The 27882-nt window shown below is 40.2% G+C and overlaps 1 protein-coding gene across 1 annotated transcript; it reads right to left on the bottom strand.

Moving 5' to 3' along the window:
- Positions 1-1838: 1838 nt before the first annotated feature.
- On the bottom strand, positions 1839-27882 carry HACD1 (3-hydroxyacyl-CoA dehydratase 1). The gene is made up of 8 exons (XM_045787607.2): positions 27513-27882; positions 18531-18648; positions 18333-18351; positions 18168-18256; positions 14830-14951; positions 10234-10412; positions 7078-7178; positions 1839-6045 (listed from the first exon to the last, which is right to left on the bottom strand). The coding sequence occupies exons 1-7, from the start codon at positions 27767-27769 to the stop codon at positions 7096-7098; spliced, it is 867 nt and encodes a 288-aa protein (XP_045643563.1). The 5' UTR covers positions 27770-27882; the 3' UTR covers positions 1839-6045; positions 7078-7095.

Below are 27882 nucleotides of genomic sequence, written 5' to 3'. Positions count from 1 at the left end.
AAATATATAGAAAAAAAGATTTTTTTAAAAGATTTTATTTATTTATTTAACAGAGATAGAGACAGCCAGCGAGAGAGGGAACACAAGCAGGGGGAGTGGGAGAGGAAGAAGCAGGCTCCCAGGGGAGGAGCCTGATGTGGGGCTCGATCCCATAACGCCGGGATCACGCCCTGATCTGAAGGCAGATGCTTAACGACTGCGCCACCCAGGCACCCCAGAAAAAAGGATTTTTTAAGATTGTATTTATTTATTTGAGAGAGTGAATGAGAAAGAGAGAGAGAGAGCACAAGCCAGGTAGGGGCAGAGGGCGAGGGAGAAGCAGACTCCCCACTGAGCAGGGAGCCCGGGATCATGACCTGAGCTGAAGGCAGATGCTTAACCGACTGAGTCACCCAAGCGCCCCAGGAAAAGAAAATTGTACCAAAACGATTCTCTGAAATTGATATTAAATTCTACCCAAGAAACAAGCGGGTTTGGTATGACTGCAGAAATTTCACCTGGCCCAATACTGTTGTTACAAAACCATTAAAAGCAAACTGTCATTCGCACCAACATTTATTATTTATATGTGCCAGACTCTGCTACAGTTACAGATGCTCTCTCATTTGCAACTCAGACTACGTCTTACCCTTTTTACAGAGAAGGACTCTAAAGCTTAAGAAAACGAGATACTTTTCCCCAAATCTAGCACAGGTCTCATTCCCATCCCCCGTTCCACTGTCACCATTGCACCACTGACTGGGGCTGATGAGAGAGAACTTTAAAATACCTGTCATCAGAATCTAATAACAATATCCTAAGGTCCTGTCATGATTTTTTATCTTGTATGTGTCAAGAAATAAATCCATGTACTCTTTTTACCCCTGCGAACATATTTAAGTTAATCATCTCCGCTCACTCCCAGAGTGGAATTGGTGCTAAAACAACTCAGTCTTCATTCCACAAAACTTGAAAATAAATGTGGTAATGATTTCCTTCCTTCTAGCGTTTTACTCAACACGAAATCTATTTCAAAAGAAGGAAACTCAATGAGTGTTTACCGTATGTATATGCTTCTAAGGTTAATTCACAGAAAATATTGTTAACATACTTTTTCAAAAACGACGTGAATGAATTTACATAAGACAGATCACTCCGAAGCATAACAAATGAGGAATTTTCCAGAACCAAATTTGCTTTGTAACTATGAACACGGGCCACATGTAAAATAACCAACATTCTCACAAAATAATTTTTAAGTCTTCTGTGATCTACGATCATACCTAACCTTTGATACCTATCACATTGTTGGTTCATACCACTGACAGACAGTAGCAACTCTGCTATCAAAATAAGAAGTACCCTGAAATTCTGAACTTGCTGAAATTTTAATTTTCATTAAAAGATGTAATACATTTTTATTCCTAGAAAATCAGTTTCTGTATAAATCATGTTGATTTTGGAATTGAAAGAAAAAAGTAACACCAGATTTTGGTGAAAATGCTTATGCACCCAAGTTACCAATAAAGTTGTGGCTTTGGCAAAGAATATTTGATGCTCAAAATTCTACATTCTCCCAGCCAAAAACCATGCAAAAGTCATTTTTTTCTTTTTGAGTTCACTCACCGTAAATTCATCTTTCCGCTTCCTTGGTTCTGAAGATTAATTTCTGTTGTAAGTGTTCTAATGAAGTTCACTTAAAGTTTAACTCAATAAAAACCAGGTTGTGAACATTTTAATTTAGACGCAAACCTATTTTAGTCCACTGATGACGGAATTACAAATCATTCAGGCGAATTATAATTACTTTCTGTCACGCATATTTCTCAAAAATAGGAACATATACATTTTCCACAATCTTTTTTTTTTTTTAAAGATTTTATTTATTCATTCGACAGAGATAGAGACAGCCAGCGAGAGAGGGAACACAAGCAGGAGGAGTGGGAGAGGAAGAAGCAGGCTCCTAGCAGAGGAGCCTGATGTGGGGCTCGATCCCATAAAGCCGGGATCACGCCCTGAGCCGAAGGCAGACGCTTAACCGCTGTGCCACCCAGGCGCCCCCATTTTCCACAATCTTGAATATATTCCTTTGTGTGTATGTGAGTGTTTGATTTACACAGGAGACTAGAAGTTCTCTTCAATTAATAAGACCACTGAACTGAAATCTTTTAACGTAGTTTCCAACCGGAATGATGCCCATGTATCCCCTGTCATTAAATTCAGCACAACAAAAACACCTACTACTGGACGTTCCCCCCGTTACCTGTCTTAGGTTCTATACAGACTACAGCAGTGCACGGACAGGGCAACTAACTGTATGGACATAAAATAATATGTGCTTAGAAAAACACATACAGAATGTCTTCTTCAGACTACGTAAGTTCACGCTTTTTGTTTGTACAAAGTTTCAACTACGGTGTTCGTTTTGATTAGAGCCAATACAGAGGGACGCAGGAATGTTGGTTTCAGTGATAGGAAGCACACTGATAGAGCATTTATTTGTAAGAAGTCCTCTCCTTCCCCCCGCTGAGCCTCCCCCCCCAACCCACTGTTCCTTCAGGGTGCCCGCACCAGACCTGCCTTGCATCCTGCTAAAAATACAGGCTTCTCAGCCCCAGGGCTGCTGATGTATCCACGGGTGGGGAGGGGGATCTGGGATCTCAGTGGACTCTTCTAAAAGCAAACCTCTGAAAACCATTTCTCTGCAGTCCCCATCCTCAAAGTAAAACTACAAAGCTTTTAAGTGGATTTAAGGATAATTTTTAATTTCCAACGGTGCCAACTGCTTTTTAAAATATAAGGGGATGAGGCACTACCATAAATCGAGAAATGAAATTAATTTTTACAGCAATCGCATTCTTGTGTATTTTAGTACAGCACAATAACACAGTAAGAGGATAGAACAGCATAGAACAGAATGCTGTGGTTAAGAAATTCTAAACAAAACCAAAGTACGTTAATTACTTACGGGGATTTATAGTGTAGGGGCATAAAAGTCAATATAAAGGTGAGTTAATAATATGCCTGGAAATTGCATGTGTAAAAAGAATTTAGTACTTTTTAAGCACTTAAAAGATATCAGTCTTCATGTATCAGAGGACAAGCATATTCATCAGGTTAAAAAAAAAAAATCCCAGTGCCTGATTTCAAAGACCACCTCCAAAGAACTAGACCAATAGGCCTTCTATTACTAAAATATCTACGTGTCACCCTGCCACCAAATTACTAAAAAACAGAAACCCTAACACATTCAAGTTATTATCACCAGTAAATGGAACAAATCGATATTCCTGCTGAAGAGTGCATAAATTAAAGCTAAGCATGAGGAAACCTCAAACAAATCCAAACTGAGAGACTTTCTACAAAGGAACTCCCCTGTCCTGTTGAAAATGTCGAAGTCACGAAGCATGAAGAAAAGTCAGGGAGGCACACTAGACTGGAAGAGGTGACAAGGAACTGCAACCCTCAACAGGGACGCCATCTTGCCCCGAACATGGATGTGGTTTGTTCCCAACACCCTGAGGAGAAGGTTGGTGTGAGGTCCGGAGTCTAGAGAAAGGTACTGTGTCAACGTGAGTTTCCTGATTTGGGTCACTGTACTGTGGCTGTGTAAGACTATGTCCTTGTTCTTAGGAAATATATAGTGAAGGCATCACAAGTGAATGTTTTCAACTTACTCCCAAATGATTCACAAGATATTGGGGGTGGGGGGAGAGGAAGGAAGAGAGAGGGAATACTACAGCAAATGGGGCAAAGTGTTAGGGGTGGGGAATTCAAGGTAGACTAGCATTCTCGCAGCTTTCCTGTTAAGTTTAAAATTATTTCAAGACAAAAAATGATAAAAATATTTTTAAAGCTGTCAACAGGAACACTAAAAAAAAAAATCTAAAATTTTTAGAACATATTTTTAAGCTTCATATCCAGAGGAACGACTTATGTCTATTTAAGCTGTTTTGTAAATCTAGACTAAAAATATGAACAAACTGAATTTTCAATTCCAGTCAATGCCTTCATACTCGAAATTACAGAACTGTGCTCCTATTTTTTCTTCTATCAGTTATATGTATATTCCAGATCCCTATATAGGTTAATGGAAAATACTTCTACGTTTTACACATTCATTTGAAAAATAATTCAAATGCTGGTTTTTATAGTTATTTTTTCTTACAGTTATTTCCTTCCTTTCCTTGTGCCTTAATGATTTATTTTATCAGTTTCATATCTGTAATTGATTTTTAGTCTATTTGAAAGGTTTTAAACCAGAATGTTATTTAGTGGCACCGATACACTTGTATACACATAAGTAACAAAAAATCCTGCCAGGTCGGATTACTAATGCATGGCATTCTGTAATTATTTTTGCAATGTGATTTCCTAGCCAATCTAACCTAACAGTTGTGTCAGAGGTCTTACTGTGTAGGGTGGAGAGAGGCGTGACAGGAAAAAGACGCCAATTCCCTACAACAGTCCTTGGCACGGGGTTGGCACAAAGTAAGTGTTTGTCGGGGGCAGGTTATTGTATGATTCCATATCTCTTGCCACATCTCATCGGAAACCACGAGACAGAGGCATACTAAATAGATGCTTATAAATCCAAAGATGAGACAATAATGCTCTTCAGAATCTACGGAGGTCAAGCAATAAAAGCTTTTGGTGAAAATCACTTTGTTTATTTTGGCATACTTCTAAAAAGTAAGTTCCAACAGGGATGTTGTTGTATTAAAATCAAATCAAGGCTATGAAAAATGAAAAAAAGACTCGCACACACTGTACATATCGTACGTCAATCTTTAAAGCTACGAAAAACGAAAAACCACCAGAATTTTATGGCATGTCACCAAATATAATTGAAAGTTGCTAGTATCACAATTTCTTGATATATGTTTTTCAAATGCCAAGGTCTACAGGACTGAATGGAAGTTCTGTTTGATTCATGTCCTAGTTTGCCTACTGAAAAAGGAAAGTGAGGGTGACTTCTGGAGAATTCTAGAAGACGGAGGCGTAGGAAACAAGTGCAAAGGAATTTCAAATACTCTCTTTCAAATCAAACTCTCATTTAAGTGCTTTATCTTCTACCCAAGGGACAGTTTAGAATTCGCTGAGTATCGAAGATACTGAAGATAAACTAAATCTAAAGTTTAGGGGTACTAATGCTAACAAAGGTCACTGAATAATAGTTTGATGTATTTTCATTTTTATTAAAGTTAATCACAATTCCTACTTCAGGATATTCCACAACTAAAGGAAAAAAAGAGGTATTACAGCTGCTTAAAGGGAGTACAGTTTGAATTAACACAAGTTTTAGGAACAGCATTTAAAATATTTCTCCTAAGACAGGCATCTGACAGGATCAAGATGTATGTGAACTTTTTATACTATGGCACCAAAGGGGAAAAACTCCCCAGAAATTTCTTCCATATAAAAATTCAAGATAAAAACGGATCAAGCAGAATGAACATTTGCATTTTGAGCAGTAGTAACCTCATACATAGAATACACAGTGCTCGTTAAAACGTTCAGCTGGAGAGAAATATTACAATGTAATACAGGAAATAGCACCTTTTAAAAATCATGTTATCTAAAACCAAAGTTTGCAGAAAGATTCATCTGCACTGCACATCTCCACGTGAAGAAAACGGAGAAGGTGGTACGCAAAACGGTTTGGAGAAGTGTAATGTTACATGTTGATGGCAAGCACAAACAGTACAGAACACGGAAAGCCAAAATTCCACCTCCGTATCTCTAGCAGGAAAAAAAAAAAAAAAGAAAGAAAGAAAAAAGAAAATCCTTTTCTTTTAAAGTCACACATCTAATATTCTCCCTAAACTGGGTCGGCAAAGCAGCATAACTTACTGTAAGGGGGAAAATATTTAAAGGGCCTACTTAAGAATTAAAGCAGTATTGGGGCGCCTGGGTGGCACAGTCGTTAAGCGTCTGCCTTCGGCTCAGGGCGTGATCACGGCGTTATGGGATCGAGTCCCACATCAGGCTCCTCCGCTGGGAGCCTGCTTCTTCCTCTCCCACTCCCCCTGCTTGTGTTCCCTCTCTCGCTGGCTGTCTCTATCTCTGTCAAATAAATAAACAAAATCTTAAAAAAAAAAAGAATTAAAGCAGTATTAAAGTATCTTCAGTCTATCTACTAAACACATGGACAGGAGCTTTATTATAAGACTTCTTGCTTGAAATTCAATGGAATTCAGAATAAAATGAGTCCGGCAGGTCATACCCCAAAACGTTTCATTACCTAAGTCCCACAAGGGGATTATCCTGACATAACTTTTAGTAGATGATCCCAGGTACGGAGAAGCTTTTCTCAGCGAGTTCTGACTATAACATTATGATCAGACCCAATGTTATTCTTTTTTCACAAGTGAGGCAAAGTGTACACTTAAATTCTTTCTAATCCCTTAAAATCCTTACAGTTGAAAAGGTTGTCCTTGAAGGTTAATTCAAATAAAAATAAAGTTGCTTAGTGGTATATGTAATTTTAACAGCCTAGACATATATTCAAAGAATATTTTCCAATTGCGACATCTACTAGGATATTTTTGTTACACAGCTACTTTATCTCCATCAAAAGTCCTATCAAAGCAAATTATGACCATGCTTCCCAAAATGGTTATTAATCAAAAACACTGCCTTATAACTTGTAAGAAACAGTGCTTGGGTTCAGGAAATACCAATACATTATTAACACGTTATTAAAATTCTGCATTTACTTTCATTTATAAATATCACATAAATACCACTGGCAAGTATCATAATGTTAAATCATTAAAACTAATTTGTAAATATTGACTTAAAAACCTTGAAGCACATGCTGCAAAAACAAAAAATTAGTAAAATTAAAAAAAAAAAAGGTTCCCCCCCCCCCCCAGGTAATACACCCAATTATTTCCTTAATGACCATCACCCACCCAGGAGTTGGTAATAAATACTCGCATAGTTCTTATAGAAAATGTGAAGACACATAGTGGCAAATACCACATCTCAGGTTATATTCTAAGAAATCATACAATCTGTAGTATTTCATAAAGTTGTTTATTCTTGTTATTAAAACTTGGACTCAAGTAATCCTGGTTACTCTGGAAAAAGCACCTTGTTCACGGGCATCGTCTAATCATCCTTTTCTACCATCACCTCTCCGTGGAGCACCTTTCTTCTTTGGCGTAACATATGAAAATAGAGTTGTGGGAACACTAACGGAAAAAAGAAAACAAAGGAGGATGCTGTTGACTTTATTTATACTTGAAACCTCTCACACCTGTAGACACTCGGAGGGCAAGCACAGCATCTGCGGCCCCTGCGCTCCCCACACCCCACACACACTGAGGCCGGCACACCCCGGTTTCCAGGCTTGCCTCCTTTGCTGGCGGTTTTTACGAATTGAAGGTTTGTGATAACTCTGCCTCAAGCAAGTCTCCTGGCACCGTTTTTCCAACAGCAGGTGCTCACTTCGTGTCTCTGTGTCACGTTTTGGCAATTCTCACGGTACTGCAACCTTTTGCGTTATTAGTATCGTACTTGTCATGGGGATCTGTGATCAGTGGTAATGACTTGCTGAAAGCTCGGCTGATGGTGAGCATTTATTAGCAATAAAGGATTTTTTAATTAAGGTGTGCACGTGGATGCTATTGCACACTTAACAGACTACAATATAATGTAAACATAACTTTTATATGCACTGGAAAACCAAAAAACATGTGTTTGACTCACTTGATTGCACTATTAGCTTTAGTGGTCGGAACTGAAGCTGCACTGTCTCTGGGGTATGCGTGCAATGCTGGGGATTCTTTCGCGACGTTGAGTATCTGAGGTCTTCATAATGACCTGGAACGCGGTGCAAGAATGTTCCAGCACAAGGAAAGCTGCCCTGCCTGGCCCGCTTCTCTCCAGTCCATCGGCTCTCCTGCACCGTGAGAGGTCCCATGAACACACGTGGGTATCTAAGCCCACACAAGCTAGCTTCGTCCATTCCCTTCACAAACAGCTGCCCCTCGGCTAACCCTTGATCTCGGGGATGTGTATACTGGTGACACGGTTTACCCCTCAGGAGAACAGAATGGGGAGGACGTCTACCTGTGCAGTCCCTAGACGCACTCTCGGTGCCATGTGGGTAGCAAATTCCACGGTCCCGGGTTTCTAGAATGTGGTCTAGACGGGAGGGGAGGGCCCGTGTGGAGGAGTGATCAGGATCAATGGAGGGCCAGAAGAGGGCCCTCTAAAACAGGGCCCAGAGCGGGAGCCCCTCTCGAATTTGCTTAAATTATGGTGCTTTGCAGTGTCAGTGCTAGTGGATGAACAAATCAACATCAGCTACAAACAACACAAATGTAAAAATATTTCTGAGAAAGACGGACGGATTAAAAGCAATTAACCTAATGACCAAAAAAAGCCAAAAACCAAAAACAAAAACCCACAAAACCCTCTGAATATCTTGCTTAGGCAACTTTGGTGAACTATTTTTAGAATTTAGCCCAAATGGAGCAAAAATGCACAACAGAGTTTTTGTTTTGTTTTTTTATTTGGGTCCTACTACCCATCTTGATCAATGTAATCATCATACCACACCGAGGGGCCTAAACATACTCAGGTAAAATATGCTTAACGCTAACTGACCATTTATTGACAATACATCTAGAACATTCTGAGTAGTGTAGAAGTATGGGCTTGAGTTCAAACACTAGCCTTATTTACTAGCTGGGTGATTTTTAAGCGATGTCTGTAATGTCCTCCTTGAAATGCCCCCTAATCTGTGATGTCATTATTGAAAAATGAAAACTACTAGCACTTCTTTTGAGTGCTGAAGTACTCAGAGTACTGTTAATCCTTTTAACTAACAAATAATTTAATAAGCAAAGTACAACTAGTTGTGTGACTGCTAATATTAATAATCAAGTGGAAAACATCTCGCTGGCAGACTGCTGCTCCAGCAAGTGGGACCCTCCCGAGACGGTCCGCAGGGTGAACTGAGAAGCTGCCGCTGACTCAGGCCAGAGTCTACATCTCCCAGGACACCTGAACACACGCAGCCAACAGTCACTGGTTTGACGCTTTCAAGCCCCCAGGACACCTGAACACACGCAGCCAACAGTCACTGGTTTGACACTTTCAAGCCGTGACCTGCTGGGCCCTGGGTGTCTGTGGAGATGCCTCCATAGTCATAGGGAAGAAGGGAGCCCGATACCCAAACCTGTAACTCTGATGTGAATGGAAGCAAGCTCTGGTTCCGCTCCAGACATGGCCCCACTCAACAGAAGCTGGGGGAGGGGAGCAGAGGGTGCGACCTAGGGCTGCAGGTGACCACCCCTGGGCCCTCCTGGCCTGCCCCTGGGGGACAATCTGGTGAGAGTCAGGCTGACATGACAGGAGATGAGGGAAAGGGCAACAGCCTGAGCATCCGGTTAATTTTGATTTTGAAAAAGCTTAAAAGTTGGAGGCCTCAAGGGACTAGCAAGTTTTATGCGCCCCCGTTTACATAAAATATTTCATGAAAAATTTTTTTTTTACATTTTATGTAAATAGCACGTCGATGCAGATTTTAGATGCTATGAACTGTTTGTATTTCCTTTGTTCCCTCGCTGACACCAGAGTCTCTAATTTTATCGAGAATGGTAAAGAACAGCCTTGCTTTACTTCCACATTCCCTGCTACTGACTATAAATATTTGACCTGAAAACCTACCACTATTGCAGTAAAGCTTCACCAATTCACGGCAACTACTGAAAGGTGATGAGAAATTAGTGAAGAGGCTGAATTATTCAAAATGTTTTAAGAAAAGCAGCTTCAGTATTTTCTAGTATTAGAGTGACCCCCACCAGACTAAGAAGTACTGCTAAATAACTTTCCCAAGTGTATGCTCAAGGATTAGACAGAAGTGACCAGACATTTTCTTGGACAAAATGTTTATCTTCAGATACATAATTCTGAATGCTGGCAAATGGTTCACTTGATGTGTGCTCTATCTTTTCTTTTTTTTTAAAAAAAAAAGGTCATTCAGCTTCTCTTAAATGGTTCTGAGAAGGCAATCATTTGTGTATGAATTTACTTACCTTTTTCCTTATACCAAGGAGAGTCCTTTTTGACTAACTCACTCTTGCATTATTTAAAATTACGAATACATGTGGGGTTGAACAGAGGTTTTGGTGTGTTTGTAAGCCATCATGTCTCCTTGCTTATTAAACTAGCGGAATCATGATACTTTACAGAAACGTTCGCAGCATACGCTCAAAGTACTAACGACCATATACTTACATGGTATATATGAGGCCATGGTTATAAGAAGAAAATAGTAGTAATCAAAAGAGACATTGTATTTATTAGGAAGTCTTATCGAAAACATTCCCGTCTTCTTCACGTATGGTAAGGCGGCATATATCGTAAGAAGCTCACCGACAACTCCGACGGGATATAAGATGATAAAAAAATTGTATCTGGAGAAAGAAAGACCCCAGAGAATTATTTTTCTATAATAACGACTGGATTTGACATCACCGTTCTTTTGCTACTACTGTCTTGAAACTTAAAAAATACTCATATTTACAGTGCCCCTCACAGAAGGAGGCTAATTTTTTTCTACTTTAATCGTTTGCTTATAAATTTAATTATCCTCCTTTTTTCTCATAGCAGCCTCCATTTTAGATGGCAAGATCTTAACAAAAGAAGAAGTCAATTTACTTTACAGAACTGAAATAGAGGTATATGTGTTAACAATGTGTATGTATGTAGTTTTGTACTGTACAGGACGTTAAGTGTTGTAAATACTATATTGTAAAGTACCTGTAAGTATTATAAGGTATTGTGAAGGCAACTTCTTTGACAGTTGGAATCAAAACTGAGTGGGTTTTTTTCCCTCCAACTAGTCATTTATTGATCAGGTGTTGTGCTTTAAAAGACCCATTATGATCCTAATTTTATATCTAAATCTCAAAATTACCAAAGTGGGTCTTGGAGGCATTTGGAAAGCCCTGTGGCTAATAATTAAAAGAGAATTAATTATTATTTCAGAAAACTGAAATAATACCACTAAATATATATATTTAGTATATTTAATATATAAATAATACTAAAGTATCAGTAACTACTAATAAAAATATTATCCAAAACTGCTCTCATAACAAAACAGGTAAGATGTTTCCAAAATTCCCACATTAAAGGAACAGTTTGCTTAAAACAGCCGAGAAAGTTCTATTCAAAACCCAAAATGACAGTTTGTTCATTTGGGCTGTGGCAAGGTCTCTAACGCACAGTAGGCCAGCCATTACTCATGCCTACGCTGAGGGCAAGGTTCTACAAGTCTCTGTGGGCCTCCAGCAGGAAGAGCTTCAAGGACCCAGGGCAACAACACTTCTCCATTAAAGAAAATCATTTTTCTCCAAGGCAGTTACCACAGAAAAGAAAGGTTAAAATGTTGGTGGAAAAAGACAGAAATCAAATTAATCTGTATTTTATTTCATCATTTTGTTGGCAATAAGATATTTGTAAAGACACGTTAAATTTATCAGTATGGCAGAAATTTGGAGACAACTTAAAAATCACCTTATTATTGTATGTCAAGGATATACACAGGTAAGAGATGGAGGGGGAACAGAACTATTTGCCAAAATAGATTCAGTGGTAAAAGGAAAGACCGATGATCCTTTTACTGTCCCTGATTATCCCCTCCTTGTCATAGGTATATCATCTGCTTTCTTACTAGTGTTGTGTAGTTTTTTGTATATTATTTAAATCACTCTTTTCCCATCTTAATTTCCTAACTCAGTTTCAAAATCATATAACTGATATTTTATAATCCTTTCCCAAGTAAAACATTCAAACTTATTTACATAGCTTTTAAACATTATGTTACTCTCCAGTGATTTTTCTGGAAGCACTGTTCTTCAACAGTAAAAAGTATATCACTCCTCGAGTAAACTAGTTTTTAAAGCCTTCGGCTTTAAAGATTATTTTTAGTGCAATGAGAACAAATTATATAATTTATTTTCTTTGCACTTTAAAAATATTTCATGTTCCCAACTCTGTTAGTCTGGATGGCAGCGTGAGAAATTTAACTACCTATTCAGAAAAAGAATTCCTCATTAAAGATTTTAATTGTTACCTAAAAATTTTTTGATTTTAGGGAATGCATTTTTGGAAATTAAAATGGAAATTAACATAGAACATAACAACATGTAAGTGCCTATTCAGTGGACTTTTCTAGGAACGCTGCTAAAATGAAGTAGAATTAAAGTATATTCAAACTGTCACAGTAGGCCAGCTATTTATAAATAAGAAGCTATTCCTACCATGAAGTTTTATTTGAGAATGACAACTTCAACATTTGAACATAAATACAAACATTATTTTAGGTTTTTTAATGAGGTTGGCAAATATGTATAGATGGTTGGGATCTTTTAAGATTTTTAACGTGAAATATAATTACTCATGATTATGATTAACTGACATGTATTATGCTAACATGTACATTTCAAAGTTGGAAGATCTTATAGTACTTGGTTTAACATTAATGCAACTGAGAAAGGATTTCTAAACAGCAAATTTAAACATGTTTTGAACTTTTCCAGCAATTCAAGACATGCAAAATGCATTCCAAAAGGCAGACAAAACATTAAAGACCATTATTTTTTGCAAATAAATTTTACAAATACAGTAAATGAAGAGACTGTATCATGAATTAGTATTTTCAAAGGTGCTGGAGGTCCAGAAGACTGAGGTCATGCAAGACTCAAGATGCACGGAGACGGTTTCTAGGATTAGTCCGGCGACACTCCAAACGGCCAACTGTGTGAAAGGCCCAATCGCTCGAAGTGAAAAAGTGTTCAGTTACAATAAAAATAAAACCAACCTAACATCTAGAAATGGGAGCGCAGTCTTCTTACGAGAGACAATAGGTTTAAGCTCAAATTAGAATTGTAAAGCATTTCAATAAACAAAATGGTAAGCCACAAAAAATGTCTAAAAAGGAGCAAGAGCATATAAAAAAGTCTGAGAGTATATATGTAATTAACAGTGATTATCCTTATGGACAGGGATTGTAAGCAATTCAAAAGGTCTTTTTTCCCTTCATTTTGGACTTTTTATATATTATAGAGTTCATTATATTTGAACATGTATAATATATGAGTTATGAAAAAGGAGTAATTACTTAAGAAAAAGTGTTAGGCTTTTAATATACGGTGACCGAAAACAAATCTGACACTGGTTGTATGTTACCTTCAAACAAATTAGGAATGTGTTAATATAAATATCAGTTTTAAAAAACAGAAATATGGACATAGCATTGTTCATAATATCTCAAAAGAGGGTTTATAATATTGGCAACCTGGGAATGATCTAGATTCAGACAACGGAGAACTGGTCACCCATACTATGGAATACTGGGCAGCATTAAGAGTTACAACTAGATCTAAATATTCCTGTTCTGATTAAAAAAAAAAAAACTCCAAGATATAAACAAAAAGCAAATATATATCATTCTATTTATGTTTTTAGAAACTCATGTTTGTGTGTTCACATTTTCCTTAATATGAAAAAGTGCGGATGGGTAAACCCCAAACTTTCTCCCTCCAGGGGAAAGGGAGTGGTCAGGGAGGAGTCTAAATAAAAACTTTCCATGATGGGTATATATACTTCTGTACTTTTGTGATTTTCTTACAATGAAAACGTATTACTTCTGTAGTTGAACAAAAAATTTTTAAAAATGAAAATACCGTCAAACGCTTTTACCTTACCTATGTGGAAGAGACAGATAGGGGACAGACATATAGGGGATACAGCTATCCTCCCACAACTGTCTCCTTGCACTTCCCATGACCTGGCATCTCGCATATCTGTTAGTTGTTTTATTTTTTTGGTCTCCTATGTCTTGCAAGGACAGAGTTTTTCTCGTGTTCAACCCTGCTTCTCGGGCATGCAGTCAGTATACAACTTGTGTTATTATTGTTGTCACTCTAAGTACGACACAGGGAACAAAAGGAACAAATCTACGCTGGCCTGTGATCTGTTCTTCAAATTGCAGTCTTGTTTTCATAGTAACTTTGTAAAATACCAGCTGCTCAAAGAATTCAAACTTAAAAAAAAACAAAAAACAACAGAACATCTTTCACTTTAAAAATTGTTGCTTTAGGATTGATATATTTCGGGGCACCTGGGTGTTCTGTGAAGCGTCTGCCTTCGGCTCGGGTCATAATCCCAGGGTCCTGGGATCGAGTCCCACATTGGGCTCCCCGCTTGGCAGGCAGCCTGCTTCTCCCTCTCCCTCTGCCTGCTGCTCCCCCGACTTGTGCTCTCTCTCTCTGTGTCAAATAAATACATAATATCATTTTTTAAAAAAAGGATAGATATATTTAGAACCCTTGAAATATGAATTGTGTCCACATTCCAAAAATACAGCTTAAGTGTGACTTTTAAAAATGTCTGTCTCTGCTACTTAAAACAGCAAAGAAACTGACATTGTATATATAAGATACTAAAAATTGTGGATACTAGATTTTTAAAATAATTTAAATCATTCAGAAAAAATGCCATATTTTTGGCACAGAATTTAATTAGTATAATTCAAAAAAAAATTTTATGTTTTGCTTTCAAAGAAAAATGAATGACCAGTTCAGGTTATATAAGGATACTGATGTAACTTGTCTGGCATTGATTTTACTCAAAATATATATTAATGTGATTTTTCTCTGATCATTAAATTAAGCCTTTAGAATTCAAGTTATAGCACTGCTAATAGCCAAAAAAACAGCATCCTGGCATCGTGGGGCTAAGCCACAAATTTTCTGTCTCTGGTGTTAGCTCAGCACACAAAACACACATGCACCAGTGAGAAACTAAATGGCAAGACATCGCCACCTGGCCCATTTAATGAAGTATGGCAAGTGGTCGAGAAGACTGAATGTGTAGAAGGAATAGCGAGTGATCTCTGTCACAGTCCACGCGACCAGAAAAAGCACCACGCTCTCCTCATTCTGGATCTGCAGAATCACAGAGAAATCCACAGTGTGGTTTAACCTTGAACATTTTTCTCCACAAAGATAGCTCAGTTACGTACTATGCGTCTTTGATTATAGTGGAATGTCAGGGGTAGACAGAGGCAAGAGAGAAAGCGTAACGCCGTCACCGTTACATAATTCATGACAACACACAAAAATGTCCTAAGCACAGGAATGGTCACATTTCTACCGGTCTCTCTCTCTTGGCCTTCACTCCGGCTGCTAACTTAACTATCCTGGGACAACATCACCCCCTCAAAACCAATGTGAGAACAATCTGACGCTCCAACTTTCTGGGGGTCGTCTGATGGTACCCGTCCTACGGGAGGACTAGCTACTGCATCAGTCCACTCATCTTTTGTCCTGTGACCACCATCGAATTCAGGGCCTCACCGTCTCCATCCAGGCTACTGTAACAGTCTGCCAAACAGCCTCACCACTCTTTATTCTCTCCATGGATGGAAGTCTTCTCTTACACACAAAACAAAAAAAACACATTTGGAAGCAGTGATCCTGTGACTTAAAAGCTTCTTTGGCTCCCCATTGCTTAACAGGAGAGAAGGATCATATTCAAGGTTCTCTACAATCTGAGCTCAGGAATCTCCCCAACTTCATCTGCAATCTCTCAACCTCCCACTACCAGCTCTCTCTCTGGTGACACCAACTTGGTATTATTTCCAGAACATGCTCTGAACGTTTACATCTTAACACATGCTACTCCCTCCAATTCGAATGCTACTTATACTGACTCCCTTATTCATTCCCATGGAAAACCCTTCTTCACCCTTTAAGATCTGGCCAAAGCATCACGCACCCTGGAAAGCTTTTCCCAAACCCCTCCTTTCGCCCCGAGCAGTTATTTGTTCACTTTCCTTGTTCATGTCTGTTTTAGAACACTTGCCCATTTGTAGGAGAGTCTGTCTGTCTGCCCGACTCTCGTGTATCCATCAGTGCTCTCCTTATACATTCCTTCCTCAGGGAAGCTTGCCTTCCCTCCTTAGGTCGGGCTAAGTCCCCAGGTACATTGTGATACATACTCGTCTCTTATTTCAAAGCACTAACACTAACATAATGAAACAATTACAGTTGACCCCTGAACAATGTGCGGGTTAGCGGCACGAACCCCTGCCATGTAGTCAAAAAAACTGTGTATAAGTTTTGACTCTTCCAAAACTTAACAACTAATACTCTACACCATTGACCAGAAACCCTACTGATAGCCTATAAACAGTTGATTAACACATAGTTTGTATGTTATATGTATTATATATTGTATTCTAACAATAAAACAAGCTAGAGAAAAGAAAATGTCATTAACAAAATCATAAGAGAAAATACACTTATAGTACTGTATGTATCAGAAAAAATCTATAAAAAGGAAAAAAAAGAAAAAAATCTGTGTATGAGTGAACACGTGCAGTTCAAATGCGTGTTGCTCAAGGTCAAGTGTATTTGTGCAACTACGAGTTTACCGTCTCTCCCAATTACAGGATCCGTAAGGCAGGAACTATATTTGTATTATTAACTGCCAGATCCCCAGCAGAATCTCAGGCATAGAGCAAGTGTGCGATTAGTATTTGCTGAATGATTCAACATCTGTATGACTGCCCCCGCTTCCCAACAAACAGAACACATATAGCTGGAACTGGCCTATCCACTTGTGTAAAGCCAGACATGAGCACGTGTCATGTGTATAGAAGGCACTCAATAAATGTTGGTTGAACTAATTAAAGAGGGGTGGAAAGGTGCCAGAGGGAAACTATTGGTGGAGAAAATTAAATAGTAAGACTAAGACAGAGGGGCGCCTGGGTGGCACAGTGGTTAAGCATCTGCCTTCGGCTCAGGGCGTGATCCCGGCGTTGTGGGATCGAGCCCCACATCAGGCTCCTCCGCTATGAGCCTGCTTCTTCCTCTCCCACTCCCCCTGCTTGTGTTCCCTCTCTTGCTGGCTGTCTCTATCTCTGTCAAAATAAATAAATAAAATCTTTAAAAAAAAAAAAAAAAGACTAAGACAGAGATCCTTTGGAGGATAAAAAAGAGCCGATGGGTCTTTTTCCTCTTGGGGGCTAGCAACCCATTAGATTTTCTCTCACTTCTTTTCCGCAGTTGATGCTGGCCGCGCTGTGTTTTGTCTTTATACTCCCTCAGTCTTCAGACTCTTTGTAGTCCCGGCCCAGCTATTATACTCGTTCGCTATCTGGAATAGTCTTTCTTTTATTCTGTTTATGGTGGACTCCTGCTTTTAAACTACACGGCAGTCTGAATACAAAGTGCGGCTCTCCGCGCGGCATGCGCTCACGGCTAAGTGCACGGCGGTCACTGGTGAGGGGCCAGGGGGACCGAGGGAGTCGAGTGAAAGACAGTGGTCTGGAGAGGCTAACGTGCAGAGTGGTGAGAGAGCAGGGGGGCAGTGATCTGTCCCCGCGCAGACGGGGGCCAGTAAGTCTTGCAGGCAAGGGAAGGGAGTTAAGGTATCATTTCACGCAGACGAGGGACGAGAAAGGCATCTCAGGAATGGAAAGGAGGCCAGCGATCTGTCCTCAAGTAGACAGGAGACGCCGGAGGCTGTCAGAAGGTCAGAAGGGCCCATCTGGGAAATGCTTCTGTCATAGGATTAAAAGGCCCAGTGCCTTGACATAGTGAGCATGCTGTGTGTTTGTCTAGAAGGGTTTAAGCCATTAATTAGATTCAGGTCTGTCTCCTGTCATGCCTCAATAAATAATATGCTAATTTCTCCTAGGTTCCTCAGCCCTTCCAACTTTTCATTTAGTCTTCCCCATTTGCTCAGGTCTACAGAACTATATTTGCTTTTTATGCCTGTTGCTACAGCACTCCATGGTGACTGAGGAAAAACACACTGTTTATACCGGCGACTTCAATAGCTAATCAAAGAGACTACACATCAATAGAAAATTCTCAGTTAACTATTTGACAGAATATGAATATTAATTTTTAAAAAACTGGGAAACATCAGAGGAGAATAGATTATGGATATAAATATTTAGTTTTGTTTCTGTTTCAAGGTCATTCTACTAATGCAGTAAGTCAATGTACAACCACACGTAAATGCAAACCCAGCCCTTTTTTTTGTCTAGTGGTTCTGCTTCCTGAATTATAGCAATGTTAGTATTTTAGATTCCTAGTAATAAAAAAAGCTTTCCTGCAGGATCATGAGGAGAACGTGTTCGTGTCACTTACTGGTTTTATACTGTGAGTAATGAGCCACACCATAAAGATTCTTGAACTCACTTGGACCCCAGCCACAATCACAGAAGTAGGTACAATTCCTTAAAGAGAAAAACAAGTCAACCATTGCCCTAAAGGCAATTTATACTGACAATAAAAATTAAATCAGAAACTCACCAATTAAACAGTGGACTATCTGTAAGCAAATAAAAAAATCGCAAGTCAATAGCATGCAACATAAAATAAATCCCTGTGAACACTGGTTTTCTACAAATCCATAGATGATATGTCATCAGCAAAATAAGGTTTTGTTCAACAAATAATTTTTCAAATGAATACCCCAACAATAGGAAAACAGCATCATTGAAAACTTACCTCGAGCAAGGCAAACGTCTGGAAAAATTTAAGTGTCTTCTGAATACTTTTGTATAAACCTTTGTGTGTTCCTTTTTCCATATAAAAACGTACCATGGCAATAGCTAAAACCAACCACCTGTAAGAAATAAAAGTATTTTATAAAGTTCTATCAAAGTGAATACCAATGATCTTCCCGAAAAGAAATGGCATAATTTACATAGTAGTATCTTGTTTTATTATGTTCTCAGTTCATTATTCTATTTAACAAAACCCACAGGAAGAAATGGCATTGTTTTCACATTGACTCTTCAAGGGGACGAGTAGAACATACTGGAGATCAACTAGAATCAAATGTCAAACAATGTCCACTTCATGTTTGGTTTAAGTGGACAGACTGAAGAAATTATGTACCCAAAACGAGGTTATTATAAAACGTTTCATAATTACATAGATATTTCTTAAGGTAAAAAGCTGTACGTATGTATGCACTTACACAAATATATATTTACATGTAAGTATAAGTAAAAATCTTTCATAACAATTAACTTTTTTAGAACTTGCACTAAATAATAACAGTTGTGGTGCCACAGAAGGCCTACATCTTCCAGGTCAGATATGGGCCTGCTTTCAAAGAGCTTATTTTACAAAAAGGACAAAATTCATATGCCTTCCCTTTTCAACTTCCATTTCTACATGACAGAGAGGTTCTGTGCTGTGAATCACCTGCACTTCACACACAAGTTACGGTTGTGGAGACTGGCTTTCTCACCTACACTCAGCCTGCTAGAGACACTAATGAGAGTTCATTTTTCCCCAGTTTCTTTCACAATTACAAGAGCACTTGTAAGTTTTAAAGACTTATGCCATCTATAACTTTTTAAAATCTTGAGTAAACGCACCCATGGAAATGAGTAGCTACTCCAGGCTTTTTCAATTCGGTGGTCTCCAAAGTGTCTAGTTACGTGGGTTTAGGAATGATAACATTGTTACACGGTTTTAACTTTTTAATTAAAGAACACTCATAAAATGGACAAACGGCTTAACGATTCCCCACAAGGGAACTACTGGTTGAATATGATGAACACACTCAACAAGGTCAACAGGAAAAGATGGCGGCTGGAAGCTTCTGCTCTGGGAGCTTCCACTCCTCCTCAACACACACTGAGGGGAAAGCAGGGACGTTCCTAAGAGGTGTCACAAGAAGTCAGGTAAAATCTGAAATTATCAGCAAGACCTTCCCAAGATGGAAATGTTAATGATACCAACAACACTGATAATAACACGTATACTTTCAGAACACTTTCAGTGTTCTAAACGCCCATTTAATATTTCATGCACACACATTCCCTGTGAGGTACGGACTGCTGTGATCCTATTTTACTGGTGAGAAACCAGGCAGAAGAGGTCACAGAGCCAGGCAGCTGGGATATAAACCCAACACTGAGCTCAGAGTCTATGCTCTTGAACCGTGATGCTACTGGTCTGGCTCTAGGAATATATTGTGCCTTGGGATATTAGTTAATCATAGGATCTGGTCTATTTGAACTACAAGTAAATTTTAAAAGTTATAAAGAGAATTATGCTCAAATATTTTAACTGATAGTAGTGTGCTATCAAAAAGGTTTGAGGGCCACTAACTATTATAGATGAGACAGTCACCATGCAGAGACATCAAGTGACTTACCCTAAGTCTTAAAGTCAAACAGTCCAGGTAGAAATAGACCCCTTGAGGTCTCCCAACCCCCCGTGCTATTCTGTCTCCACGATACCATGGCTTTACTGGATTTAACTGTTGGCTTCATCCCATATGAGGGCCAATGCTGAATTCTGTGCTGGGCTAACCTGGGTGATGTTTTAGATGCCTTCCAGGTTTAAAATGTTTTGATTTCACATCTTCAATTCTAAATCCTTATACTAACAATAAGAAAAAAGCATATTAAGATATTTAAATTCACATTTTCATATACTTGTTTCTTCTTTTAAGGAAAATCCAAACCAGATCTTTACAAAAGATCATTTTGAGAGCTAATTATTAACCTACCAAAGAATTCATCAAAGGATTCATTTAGACGGCAACTTTTCTACATTTTTAAATAGCAAGATATAAAAATCCACGTATTCTAACATGGTCACCAATTTTACTGTTGTTCCATAGGTGGCAGTATTGTACCACCTAGTATAGTATCAGGCTCATACCAATTACTAACTTGTTGGAAATAAAAGAAATTAACACTTGGGGTGGAGTCGGAAAGGACCAGGGAGCCACCTATCCTAACTTCTCCTCTATTTTTCAGTCACTGTGGCCAGGGGCTAATCTGAACTAATGAGCTCTCACTTTCTAAACCCACCATCACAGTGGGATGACAAGTCTCCCGTAGTGGCCCTACGTTTAACTAACTTCACACTTCCTACATTCATCGGTTTAGTAATTGTAATTTCAAAAATGCAAAAGCAAGTACAGCTTCTGCAACCGGGAATTCTTTTCTACAGGGTTCTGCTTTTAAAAAATTGGCCAGAGCGACTGATGATGCAAATATGATCCTAGATAGATATGCTCAGTCCTTGAGAAAGTACTCTCTAGAAAATACATAAGCATGTGCTTATATACGTAAAAGATTGCTTGCTTTTCAGCTTAATTCATTCCTTTATTCACTCATCTTCACATTCAACATTTATTGCTAAGCCAGGGAGTGTGCTACATGTTGGGAAATCAGAAAATTTTAGACCTAGTCCTTGCCTCAAGGAACCATTAAATTAGTTAAGTGGAGGAAACAAAACAGTGCTGTAACAAGAGGTACTTGCCATCACTCACTAAACACAGGGCCTTCTTGCCATGTCACTACACTATGATAACCCTGAAAAATCTTATCGAAGGAGGAGTTCTTTCTTCTGGCTGTCTCTGGTGCTTCTTTTCCTCCTGAGGTTTCCTGGAGACAACCTGCTCCATAAGGAACTTGGTTATCTACACTGGTCTCTTCTTTTTTTGTTCCAACATTTTTTAGATATTAATTATGAACAACTTCGCACACACACAAAATGATACAGAGAATGGTATAAGGAACCCCCATGAGCCCACTGCCCAGCTTCAAGCATTATCATCTTTTGGACAATACCGTATCATCCAAACCTCTATTCACTTTTTTCTCACCATCGCTTCCCCTCATTATTTTGAAGGAAATCTCAAACATTCTATAGTTTGCTTCATAATAAGGGGATTGCTTTTAATAAACATTACCGTAATATCACCATCCCATGTAAAAAATCTTAGATCACAAAACATAGAGTCAGGATATAACTTTTTTCAATTGTCTCATTATTTTTAAAAATCATGTTTGAAATAAAGCCCATATGTTGTGATTTGTTGCTATGTCTTTTCACGACCCTTAATCTATAGGTTTCCCCTCCCTCCCTCCATCTATTCATCTCTCCTTCACTCTCTCTTGGGAAATTTGTCTGTCGAGACACTGAGTGGTTTGTCCTGCAAAGTTACCATCAGTCTGGGTTTCGCTAATCAGATACCCACATCTCATTTATTATGTTCTTCTGTCCCCTGTATTTCCTATTAAGTGGACAGTTCCATACATTTGATCAGATAGATTCACATTCGAGGCTAATTCCTAAGTCATGTTGTGTACTTCCCTGAAAAGCACACAATGTCTGGTCGACCCTTTTGTTTGTGATGTTAGCACTCACTGCTGATCGTTGCCCTGAGCCTTTATTTCAGCAGTTACTGAAAAATGGTGATATTCTAATGTTATCATTTCTTCTTGACACGTCTGATAAAGTAACCGTGTGGAGGCTGGTCCCAGAGATGGTCTTTGACCTTCATACCATCCATACTTTCATATATTGTTCTTTGACATCTCTAAACTTCCTTTTCTAGACTACATTGAAACTTTTATTTATGGAAACTTTTATTTAGCAACCAATATGTGTTTCAAGGTACTGCACATCGACACTCATGCCAATGGAGGTAAGCTGAAAGGTTCGTGAAGAAAAAAAAAAACCCAGATAAACTGGATTTCATTAAGAGTAAGACCTTCTGCTCTTTGAGAGACACTGTGAAGAAAATAAAAAGCCAAGCCACAACTAGGAGAAAATATTTACAAATCACGTGTCTGATAAAGACATATATCCATACGATATAAAAACACTCCCAGAACTCAGTAACAGAAAAATCAAATAACCTAATTTAAAAAAAAAAAAGGGCAAAATATTTGAACAGATGCCAAACCAAAAAAGATACACAACTGGTAAGTAAATGCATGGAAAGATGTTCAGTGTCATGAGTCACTAGGAAAATGCAAAATAAAATCAATATGAGATAACACAACACACCTACTAGAACGTCTAAAATTACAACGACTGACCAGACCAAGTGCCGGGAGGGTGAGCAGCAGCTCTCATTTGTTGCCCATGGGGATGGAAAATGGTACAATCACTCTGGAAAAGTTTGGGCGGTGTCTTAAGAAATCAAGAATGCGACTACCATATGACTCAGCCATTCCACTCAAAGATACTCACCTGAGAAAAATGAAAGCATATGTCCAAAGACTTGTACCCGAATATTCATAGCTTTGTCATAGCCAAAAACTGGGGAAAACCAAAATGTCCATCAACAGATGAATGGATAAAACAAGCTGAATAAACAAGATCCATACAATGGATTTACCCTCCTCAGGGATAAAATATATGTCTGTTATTAACATGTTGGGAAATGTATATGCCTGAACCTTGGGTTTGGTACTCTAATAACTCACACTATGCATACTCTGAAAATATCTTAAATAGTTTCCCTCTTGGTGTCAATCACCATGCTGATCGCTTCATATCCATGATCTTTTTAGTCTCTGTAATAATCTTGCAAAGGAGCTGTGCTGTTCCAATTTACAGATAAGAAAACTCTGGGTCAGAGAGTTTAAGTAACTCCTCTGAGGCTACCCAGCAAAAAAGGACTGAAGCACAGCCTTTTTTTTTTTTTAAGATTTTATCTATTTGACAGAGAGAGAGAGAGAGACAGCGAGAGAGAGAGAACACAAGCAGAGGGAGTGGGAGAGGGAGAAGCAGGCTTCCAGGGAGCCCGACGCAGGGCTCGATCCCAGGACCCTGGGATCATGACTTGAGCCGAAGGCAGATGCTTAACGACTGAGCCACCCAGGCGTCCCTGAAGCATACATAGCCTTTAACCAATACCTTATTGTACTATTTACAGATTAAAACCCAAACATTAGCAAGGCATTGAAGGCTGGGTGCACTGGTCCATGCTCCCCATCAGCTTCATCTCTCCCTACACTTCAGTCCCACTTGCCATTGCCTCAACAACATGTCTAGGAATGTCATCTCTCTGCACCCTAACTCACACTGTTGCCTCATGCATGCCTATCAAATCCTCCTCATCCTTCAAAGCTCAGTTGAAATGCTATGATCCCCACCACAAAGCTTTCTTTGATTCCCCCTACCCATCTGACCTGTTACCTCTGTCAAGCACTTAACTCATTCTGACTTTTATTGCAATATACGAATGCCCCCGGGGTTACACTTCTTCAGGGACGGAGCCCAAAATATTTACCTTATGTCTCTCATTTGACCAAGGACATATGGGCTCAAAAGTCCTGAAAAGAAAAGAAAAAAGAAAAAAAAAAAAAACCACCAGAAAGAGAGTGGGAGAAATACTAACTTCTCTGGTCAAGGACCTATATGAACAAGTACCATAAAAACCCTCACATCCTTTAAAGGTGTAATTCTACTCGTGGGTATTCATCCTAAGTAACTAATTCACCAGAAACAAATAAAAGCAAAATGTCATTAGGGGAATGAGCTAATCCATTATTGTACATCGACTCTATACACTCTTATGTAGCCATGAAAGAATCTATTTATGAAAACTATACAGAAATATTTGGTAGAATATTAGGTGAAAATAGAATATATAGAGCAGATACCCTAACTGCAATATTCTGTAAGATGCATTTAGGAGCTTACAGTCTAATGACTGACAATAAGCAACAATACAAATTAGTGAAATACGTCATACAGTTACATGGCAGTAAGTGCAATGAGAAAAATAAAGCAGGCAGGAGCGCCTGGGTGGCTCAGTCGTTAAGCGTCTGCCTTCCACTCAGGGCGTGATCCCAGAGTCCTGGGATCAAGCCCCACATCAGGCTCCTCCGCTGGGAGCCTGCTTCTTCCTCTCCCACTCCCCCTGCCTGTGTTCCCTCTCTCGCTGGCTGTCTCTCTCTCTCTCTCTCTCTCTCTGTCAAATAAATAAATAAATAAAATCTTAAAAATAAATAAATAAATAAATAAAGCAGGCAAGGGGAATGATAGCATAATGGGGATATATGCTCTCTGAATGAAGATATGCACATAAAAGATAAGAAAAAACAAAGGTCATGCTAAGCTTATAAAATTAGGCAAGTTCTTTTTTATATTTATGTAAATACTTATCTATTTTTTCATTGTTTTCAAAACTATTACAAAATTTAATATACTTCAAAGTTCTGCTAAAAGAGAAAAAATAAGTTAAGTGAACAAAAAGAACCTCAGCTAACCCTCTGCTAGCTGTACAAGTCAATGTATTCCTTGGTGTCCCACTTGCCACACCACGACCTTATTTACCTCTGCTCTCCAACACCACCCTCCAATTAGATCAAGAGAATATACCAGGCTTTCTTGCATCTCATGCCTATTTCTAGAATTTATCTCACTCGAAATATCAACTCTCCGCATATGCCAATCCTATTCCTTCTTCAAATCTCAATGCCTCTAAAAAGCCCCCAAAGACTTACATGGATTATTCCATTTTGGTTACCTTTGCTTTTAAACAGAGGTGAAAATGACAAGGGATCTTCCCAATATAGGCAAGGAGACAGTAAGTTTCAGATATGCTGTAATTTGCTGGGCAGGTAAGAAAGACAGGAATGAAGTGTGAGAACACAAAGGAGGAGCATTTAATTCTGCTCCAGCTGGGGTAGAAGACCTAGACACCTTCAAAGAGGATGGCTTGATTTACAAATCATGAGGAACATGGAGGATATTACGCAAAGAGTGAACGGCCTGAGCAAAAATGGAGGAAGCCGTGAAAATAAAAATGCATGGTGCTCTGCTGGCATTATGAGTTTACAGCTGATTTCAAATACAATAAAACTGGAAGGGGAACCAGGGAGCGTACTGCAAAGGCCCTTGGATAACCAACAGCCTAAATCCCTTAGATTACAGTGGAGGTAACAGGAAGTCACTGAAGGCTTTAAACTAGCGTTATGCATTGATTTTCACTTTTAAAAAGTTAACCTGGTTTTCAAAAGGGAGAGTGGACTGGAAAGGAAAGGGACAGCAAACTAGTTAACAAATGGCAGGTATTCGAAAAACGTTCCAAAAACTGCGTTAAGACTATCACAGGAGAGAAAATTCTTTCACCTCCCACTATAGCTAAAGACAGCGGCCCATGGTGGGTACTCAATTGTTCTCCAGTTGTTCTAAATAGATTATTTTTCTTCTTCAAGATTATAAAATTCAGGGGCGCCTGGGTGGCACAGCGGTTAAGCGTCTGCCTTCGGCTCAGGGCGTGATCCTGGCGTTATGGGATCGAGCCCCACATCAGGCTCTTCCGCTATGAGCCTGCTTCTTCCACTCCCACTCCCCCTGCTTGTGTTCCCTCTCTCGCTGGCTGTCTCTATCTCTGTCGAATAAATAAATAAAATCTTAAAAAAAAAATTATAAAATTCAGTAAAGCGTAAAAGCAAAGAAGTAGCACGTCTCTGGTGTCAGACTGTCTAGGCTGAAATCCAAGTCTGACACCTGCTGGTTGTATGATCTTGAGCAAATTACTTAGCCTCTGTGTGCCTCAGTTTCCTAATCTGTCAAGTGTAATATCCCGTACCCCTCACAGGATGGTAGAGAACTAAAAATGAGACCGTACATCTGAAGTAATCAACACAGTACCTGGCACATAGTAAATCCTCAATGTGAACTGTATTTGGTATTCAGGATTACACTAAATACATAACAGTTATTCAGTACTGGGTCCAACCATTTATTCTTTTCTACAGCCCCGGACAACGTTTAAGATATTAAACGTTCCCCCACATTTATATAGATTAATAATACTTCATGTGATAATGTGAAAATAACTTTTTAAAAAGACAATGCAATTTAGAAACAGAAGAGCATTTCCCCAACAGGTCTTGAAAAGCCGTCCACACACGTCACTTTGACAGCTCTTTGAAGAGCGATAGTCATTGTGTAACCTTAACTTGTAAGTCATACTCAAAGTCAGAAATAAAAGTACAGGATTATCAGTCAGGAAGCATGGGGCCATGAAGATGCTGGACACCAGTGCCATGTTCCGATACCGCAGGGTTTTTAAAATATCGTCCCAAGTAAGAAGCTCTGGGGCTCAGAAAAAAAAAAATCAAAAATCAAAACCCGTGGTGACATTAACAGTTCCGAAAACTCTGCCAGCGATCTGCAGCGCGAGGAAACGCACCGTGGGGGACACCGGCCGGACAGCTCCGGGCTCCGGAGCAGCCGGACCCAGGCTTTTCTTCAACAGCAGCAGCAGGCAGCGGCGCCCGGGGCGGCCGGGCCAAAGCCACCTCCCCCGCCAGTCGGCCCCGCATTCCTGCCCGGGTCTATACTTAACCTCCGGCCCGCGCCCCGAGCCGCCGCGCCACGCCGTGCACCGTATTAGGCAATGCCCGGCGAGCAGGGCCCCGGCCCCCCCTCCCCGCCCGCCTGCTCCGCTCCACTCCGCTCCATTCAACGCCGGCACCCGCGGCGGCGCCCGCGCCCCTCCCCCACGGCCGCCTCCCGCGCCCCCTCCCCGCGCCGCGCCCACCCCGCCGTCCCGCGCTGCCCGCACCCGGCGCGCCCTGCCCGCTCGCCGCCCCCCGCAGCCGCGAGCGCCCGCAGCCCCGCCCGCGCCCCAAGCGCTGAATGTCGGGGGACAGCAGCGCGGGGAAGGGGGCAGAGGGAGGAAAGGGCCCTTCTCGGCGCACGTACCCCGCGGTCATGGCGATGTTGTAGAAGGTGAGCCAGACAGTGGCCAACAAGCCGAGGCGCCTCCTCTTGCCGGTGGCCTCCTTCTCCTCGCCCGGCTCCGAGGCGCCGCCGTTGGTGCCGTCCTCCTCGCTGGACGCCATGGTGGCCGTGCACCCGGGGAAGGTGGAAGACAGGGGAAGGGGAGTGGGTGAGGGCCCAGCCGAGCGCGCCGCTGAAGCGCCACCGCTCGCTGCCGCCGCCTCCGTCAGGCGCCCCATGTGCCGCGCGCAGGGGGCTCGGCGCCGCCAGCCCGGCCGCCCTTAGGGGGAGGAGCGGGCGCCCCCGGCCACCGCCCCGGCCGCCCCGCCCCCGGCCCTCGGGAGCGCGCGCG

The sequence above is a fragment of the Ursus americanus genome, chromosome 31 (assembly GCF_024610735.1).
Source record: "Ursus americanus isolate L20-20 chromosome 31, mUrsAme1.1.p, whole genome shotgun sequence".
Lineage (NCBI taxonomy): Eukaryota > Metazoa > Chordata > Mammalia > Carnivora > Ursidae > Ursus > Ursus americanus.
Note: the sequence above shows the minus strand (reverse complement) of the source record. Positions and strands in the feature narration are given on the sequence as shown.